At 46.5% G+C, this 7,186-nt stretch overlaps 1 protein-coding gene across 1 annotated transcript; it reads right to left on the reverse strand.

Moving 5' to 3' along the window:
• Positions 1-3,427: 3,427 nt before the first annotated feature.
• On the reverse strand, positions 3,428-6,916 carry LOC139025285 (uncharacterized). Its single transcript, XM_070440362.1, has one exon. The coding sequence runs from the start codon at positions 6,835-6,837 to the stop codon at positions 4,390-4,392; it is 2,448 nt and encodes an 815-aa protein (XP_070296463.1). The 5' UTR covers positions 6,838-6,916; the 3' UTR covers positions 3,428-4,389.
• Positions 6,917-7,186: the final 270 nt, after the last annotated feature.

Consider the following 7,186-nt stretch of genomic DNA (forward strand, 5'->3'; position numbering starts at 1 on the left):
TTCTGATTGACAGAGCCCTGTTTTAATCCCAGAGTCCGTGTTTGAATCACCCAGAGACCTGTGTTGAATTCACAGAGGCCTGTTTTTTTGGAAATCCACAGAGGCCGTTTGAATTCACAGAGCCTTGTTTGAATCAACAGAGGCGCTGTTTGGAATCACAGAGGCCTGTTTGAATCACAGAGGGCCTGTTTGAATCACAAAAGCCATTGTTTTTGAATCACGGAGGCTGTTTAATCACAGAGCGCCTGTTTGAAATTCACAAAGCTGGTTTGAATCACAAAGCCTTGTTGGAATCTACTGGGCCTGTTGGAAATCACAGAGGCCTGTTTGAATCACGGAGGGCCTGTCTTGACATTATTCACACTTATTCACCCAGCTAACGGCTGCAATGTTCACATCATTTTATTTAAAGGGAGAACAACACACCAAGTCTGGAGAAAGAGAGTTGATGAGTGTCTCCCTTAACCCCACCACCTATTGCCAGATGAGTCATTTTATAAGGAACTCACATACAGCCAGCAGAGTCATTCTATAACAGGAATCACTAATAAGGCCAGATATGAGCCATTCTATACAGGAATCACGATTATAGGCCAACGAGTCATTCTATAGAGAATCCAACCTATATGCGCCATGCATGGGAGTATGCTATCTTATTCTGAAGGCAGGACATTACCATCATTGATGTAGGAGTTGACGTAGTTCTATGAAGAAAGACACTAATAGCCGAATGAGTCATTTCCTTTAAGGAATCAGTACTTTGACTGAGGAATTAGTCTATGAGGAATCAAGAGAGAGAGAGAGAGAGAGAGAGAGAGAGAGAGAGAGAGAGAGAATTTCTATATACCTTTCGAAATTGAAGTAGGGCACGTATTCCACTTGAAATGAAACAATGAACAAACACGGTTTTCTTCCATTTTTGAAAGACTTTAGTTTTTCAGATAAATTCAAATCATGTGACCGTAGTGGAGAGAGTACATAAATAGAACAATAAATAGCTCTAAAACTCCTAAAAGAAACAGGAGGTGAGTCTCCCCCCCTCTATCAGTATGGCAGTGTTAATACACAGGGCCCAATCACCAAATGGACCCCCTAAACCCTACGTCCCATTCACTTATGGAGATCTGAGTGGATTTGACAGGTGTACGCAATATGGTAATAGCTCCCACCTTGCCCTCTGATAGGCTAGGTGGAAGTTTGCCCATATTGCTAAAACCAATCAAATCGTCTCAGAGCTAACTCTGTTGCAATTACACGAAGGGTCTAAAGTATGACCCAGTATTAGACTCTGTGTCCTGTGGGAGAGACAAGAGACGTTTTCATCTCACTGATCCCGTCACGACACTCTGTACAACTTCCTAACCTCCACACGCAAGGCCTCTTAGTGCAGAATAAAAACTCTGTGGCGTGTATATACTGTATACTGTGTGTGTGTGTGTGTAGTGTGTGTGTGTGTAGTGTGTGTGTGTGTGCGTGCGTGCGTGCGTGCGTGTGTGTCGGCATGGGGATTCTAACAGAGGAAGTGGATGAAATATTAACCAACAGTAAAAGCAGAGAGGTGAAAGCTTCTGAAATGCTGAGGCAATCTGTCCTGTTGTATTACAGCTAGCTGGAAATAGGCCATTAAAATTACACTCGCTTTCCCACAGCCCATATTTTCCAGAAATCCTGACTCGAGATTTCATGTTTATTCCATTTAAATTCATGGGGTCTTCCAAGCAGGATTTCTAGAACATCTGGGGACATCTTGGGAAAGTTAATGGAATTTTGCAACCCAACTGTAAAATACAGAGTAGAGCTACTATGAGTTAGCTAAAACGGAGTGCTGCAATATACTGTATGAGGTTAATAAAGTTATTTTGAAGTCCTGGAATGAGATCACATACTGTAACATGTTAATAAAGTTATTTTGAAGTCCTGGAATGTGATCATATACTGTAAAATATTAATAAAGTTATTTTGAAGTCTTGGAATGTGATCATATACTGTAAAATATTAATAAAGTTACTTTGAAGTCTTGGAATGTGATCATATACTGTAAAATATTAATAAAGTTATATCTACGTCCTGGAATGTGATCAAATATAAGATAAATAAAGTTATTTCTTGCTACATTGTTCTTTGTTGTTGTTGTTGTATTTTCCCCCCTTTCCTCCCCCAATTACGTGATATCCAATTGCAATCTTGTCTCATCGCTGCAACTCCCCAACGGGCTCGGGAGAGGCGAAGGTCGAGACATACATCCTCCGAAACGTGACCCACACTTCTTAACACCCTCCCCGCTTAACCCGGAAGCCAGACGCACCAATGTGTCGGAGGAAACACCGTTCAACTGACAACCGAAGTCAGCTTGCAGGCGCCCAACCCGCCACAAGAAGTCGCTAGAGCACGATGAGCCAAGTAAAGCCCCCAGCGGCCAAACCCTCCTCTAACCCGGACGACACTGGGCCAATTGTGCGCCGCCCTATGGGACTCCCGGGTCACGGCTGGTTGTGACACAGCCTGGAATCGAACCCGGGTCTGTAGTGACGCTTCAAGCACTCGTGAAGCCCTATACTACAGTGTTCTTGGTACAGTGTTCTTGTTACAGTGTTATCGCTCCATTCCTTAACAGTACTAACACAGTGTATTCCATTGTGTCATCTTAAAATGTATTATTCATGTACTTCTGTTTGTGTCAGTCTAAAACTATTATTTAAAATACCACCTATGGTCTCCTCAGTGAAAACAGCTGATATTAATTACCTATTGAGTTCTCTCCACAGTGATAACAGCTGATATTTATGTATATTGAGTCTCTCCTCAGTGAAAACAGCTGATATTAATGTATATTGAGTCTCTCCACAGTGAAAACAGCTGATATGAATGTATATTGAGTCTCTCCTCAGTGAAAACAGCTGATATTAATGTATATTGAGTCTCTCCACAGTGAAAACAGCTGATATTAATGTATATTGAGTCTCTCCACAGTGAAAACAGCTGATATTAATGTATATTGAGTCTCTCCACAGTGAAAACAGCTGATATTAATGTATATTGATCCTCCACAGTGAAAACAGCTGATATTAATGTATATTGAGTCTCTCCACAGTGAAAACAGCTGATATTAATGTATATTGAGTCTCTCCACAGTGAAAACAGCTGATATTAATGTATATTGAGTCTCTCCACAGTGAAAACAGCTGATGTTAATGTATATTGAGTCTCTCCACAGTGAAAACAGCTGATATTAATGTATTATTGAGTCTCTCCTCAGTGAAAACAGCTGATATTTAATGTATATTGAGTCTCTCCACAGTGAAAACAGCTGATATTAATGTATATTGAGTCTCTTCCTCAGTTGAAAACAGCTGATATTAATGTATATTGAGTCTCTCCACAGTGAAAACAAGCTGATATTAATGTATATTGAGTCTCTCCACAGTGAAAACAGCTGATATTAATGTATATTGAGTCTCTCCTCAGTGAAAACAGCTGATATTAATGTATATTGAGTCTCTCAGTGAAAACAGCTGATATTAATGTATATTGAGTCTCTCAGTGAAAACAGCTGATATTAATGTATATTGAGTCTCTCCTCAGTGAAAACAGCTGATGTGGATAAACAGTGTATTGTAGCTACATTCATCCACACTTAAGAATCATATCGTATCGTATTGCCTTTTTTCTGTTTTAGCTTCAACCTCATCTTCTTCATTCAGTGATACAGTATAGATCATGGTCCGTGTCCCAAAATGGCCCCCCTATTCCCTGTATGGGCTCTGGTCAAAAGTAGTGCACTATAAATAGGGTGTAACAGGGTGCCATCTGGGACATAACCTTGCTGTTGGTGTGGCTACTGTCTTTGGCTAACAGCAGATACGTGGTGTGATAATAATGCGTGAAAGTGTCCATAGTTTTCGTTTTGTCCTTTGCTACCAACAGTTGACGGATTGAATATCTCTTCTCCTCCTAGAACAACTGCAGAAAATGTATCCCCGTAATCAAATACAGGAACGGGTTTGCTGTTACAGAATGTTCTAGATTAGAACCAGTGGAGGCTGCCGAGGGGAAGGAGCCTCATTATAACGTCTGGAACAGAGCAAATGGAATGGCATCAAACACGTGGAAACTATGGAAACCATTTGTTTTATGTGTTTGATACCATTCCACTAACTCCACTCCAGTCATTACCACGAGCCCGTCCTCCCCAATTAGAGTGCCACCAACCTCCTGTGACTATAATGTTGTTCCAGAATATCCATCCGTGAACATTCTGGAATGTCCACGAACATTCACCAAAATTCTCTCACTTCCTGGCGGGTGATGTTATAGAATGGATCTACAATCTAGATTTAGAACGTTCTAGAATGTTTCGTGTGTAAACATTCCAAACATTCCGAGGTTGTATCACTTCCCTGCGGGCGACGCGGGAGGTTTCCTGCAGCATCCCGGTCGGCATATTGACCGGAAAACGTCCCTCTTCTTCTTCTCCTTCCACTTCTTCGCTCCCGGAGAGGGAACGTCTAGGGAGACAGACTTCCGTAGTGTCCCGATGCGTTTCTCGTGCTCTCGGATCTTGCACTGCAGGTGTGACTGGATGGCGAACCCCAGACTCTCTAGATCCACCGATGCGCCGTACACCTCCCAGGTCATCCCCTGTTCGTCCCAAACCACGTTCTGCACCGGCCCAAAGTCCTTCCTCTCCTGTTCGTGGTCACCAGCTCGTTCTTGATTCTCCGCAGTCAGTTTGGTGATACTCTTCCCTGGGTCTGGCTCTGCCTGGAACAGGTCCGATCCAGTCTGTTTCCATTCCAACCCCGGTTTCTGTTTGTCTCTGCCCGTGCCTGGTTTGTGTCTGTGGGTCCGGTGAGAGGAGGAGTGGGAAGGAGAGGAGTGGGTTCTGTGTTTATGGCTAGTCTTGGTACCTGAATTGCCTGTCTGTCTGGTTTTAGCTTTGCTGTGGGTCTCGGATGGTTTCTGCTGCTTGTCGTTCGTGACACTGGTCGGCAGCTCCTCATTGGTGGTCGGCAGCGTATCGTTACTGTTCGGGTGCTCTGATTGGCTGCAGAGCTCGATGTCTATCTGACAGACGTGTTGGAATGGGGCTAGGCCAATAGGAATGCAGCACAGGGGCGGGGCTACTGCATTCAGTCCCGTCTCCTGGTTCTGCGGTGTGACCAACCTTGACTGACAGCTCTGTAAACCAATCAAAGGCCCCAGTTCTCCATTTAACCCCTGACCTCTGACCTGCTGGTCCATGCAGAGGTCACAGACAAGGACACTCCCCCTCTGACCCCCAGCTGTCAGCCCATTGGACCGCGAGTCTGTGTCTCTCTGTCCGTAACTAACAACCCCTTCCTGTTTCCCTGTGTTGCCACGGTGAGTGCGTAGGGACAGGGTGAGCAGGCGGGGGCTGGTAGTGGCGGAGCGGTCACACACCTCCACTACAGCCTGAACCCCCACCTCCCTCCGGGCCTCACCCCAGGAACGCCTCACCTCGCTGGGGTTAGTCATGGTGCCAGCCTCTTTACGCACTCTGGAGCTCCCGGTCCCTGGATGCTGGTGTTTATCCTTCTCCTCCTTTCTTACCATTTCTTTCTTCCCCTTCTCTGTTGCCCTTGACGACGCTTCATCGTTGTTGCCGCCGGTGGTGGCGATGACATTTCCGTCTCCCACGTGACTCGGGTCTCCCAGCGGGGCTCCAGGTGGCTTGGTCTCCCGCGGCAACCGGCCCGCGTAATCGTCATGGCTACGCCCGTCACCCCGGCGATACTCTGGGGGGTTGACGTCCCTCTCCAGGGCCTCGCGCGTCGCCGCCGTGTCACTCTGCTGCATGGCCTTCTGGGATAGCATAGGTCCTGCAGCCATTCCCCCTCCTAACAGACGGGTGCCGCTCTGTGATGTCATCGTCCCTGTCGACGACCCCTCTGAGACTTTGGCGGCCATTTTGGATTCCAGTCGGCGAGCTGCGTTTTCTAGAGTCATCTCTGTGTTGTCCGTTGCCGTGGCAAAGGGGTCAGGGGTCAGGAATGGAGAATTATGGGGTGTGTTACCCTTGACCCCTAGTGATCCCATCGACAGGTCAGAGTCCGAAGCTCGTCCCCCTGTGATGATGTCAGAGGTGGTCGATGTGAGCATCACGTCAACGGTGGTTCTACATTTGGGGCTTGAGGTGGCCAGAGGGGCGGGTGGTGGAGCAGRACCTTTAGAACTAGAACCCTTCTGAGGATCCTTAGAACCCTGCACGGTTCTGGAAGCCGAGGGTTTGGAGCTCACTGCAGACAAGTGATGGGTTCTGGAGTGTTCTACTTTGGAGCTGGCATCCCAGGTGTGTTCTGTTCTGTGTGTGTGTGTTTTAGGGCTCGTGGTGTGTTTGATGTTGGGAGACCTCAGCCTTCGGTCGCTGCTAGTAGTGGTAGTGTGTGTGGTGTGTGAGGAGTGTGTGGGGGTGTGTGTGTCCGTCTTCAAGGAGAGAGCCATAGGGATCCTGCTTTTCTTAGCTTCCTCTCTCTCAGGCGTTGTAAGTGGTTTTAATACCCCTCCTCCTCTCCCTCCTCCGCTCACATCTATACTCCCTCCTTTACTCTGCCATGATCCCTCCTTTCCCGTGCAATCAGCCCTCAGACAGGAAGGGGAGGTGCCACTTCCACGTCCTCCATTCAACTTCCTGGTATCCGCGGCGACATGGGGGGTGGCCTCACCTGGCGACAGTTGGAGATTGAGTTTAGGCTCCACCCCCCGGTTAGCGTTGGGTTCTGTGTTGCCGAGGACATCAAGCATAGCCACACCCCCTGCGCGGGGCGACTCCATCTGTGCGACCACCGTCCTCCTCTTGGAACCCGGGGGCGTTTCCATGGCAATGGCGTTGTCTTCTGGAACCCCCTCGGGTACAGTTAGAAGTGAATTGATTGGTTGGAGTCAATGGTTGATCTTCACATTGATAACCTGGTGGAGAATTACCAAATGTATATTATTGTCAATAGGCCTACTTGAATTGCAGTACAATAAACGTGTTATTATTTCAAAGTTAGAAATAGGAAAATAGATATGATTTCTCTCAACACACATTTTGAATATTTGCTTGGATAAAAACAGAGCAGTGACAGGATTGTACATTTGCTGTCACTGATGATACTCTGAAATACAGATGTGACTAAACTAAATTTCCCCCCATCTTCTCCTCTCGCCCCTCTCTCTCTCCGCC

This window comes from Salvelinus sp. IW2-2015, unplaced genomic scaffold (assembly GCF_002910315.2).
Source record: "Salvelinus sp. IW2-2015 unplaced genomic scaffold, ASM291031v2 Un_scaffold2468, whole genome shotgun sequence".
Taxonomy (NCBI): Eukaryota; Metazoa; Chordata; class Actinopteri; order Salmoniformes; family Salmonidae; genus Salvelinus; species Salvelinus sp. IW2-2015.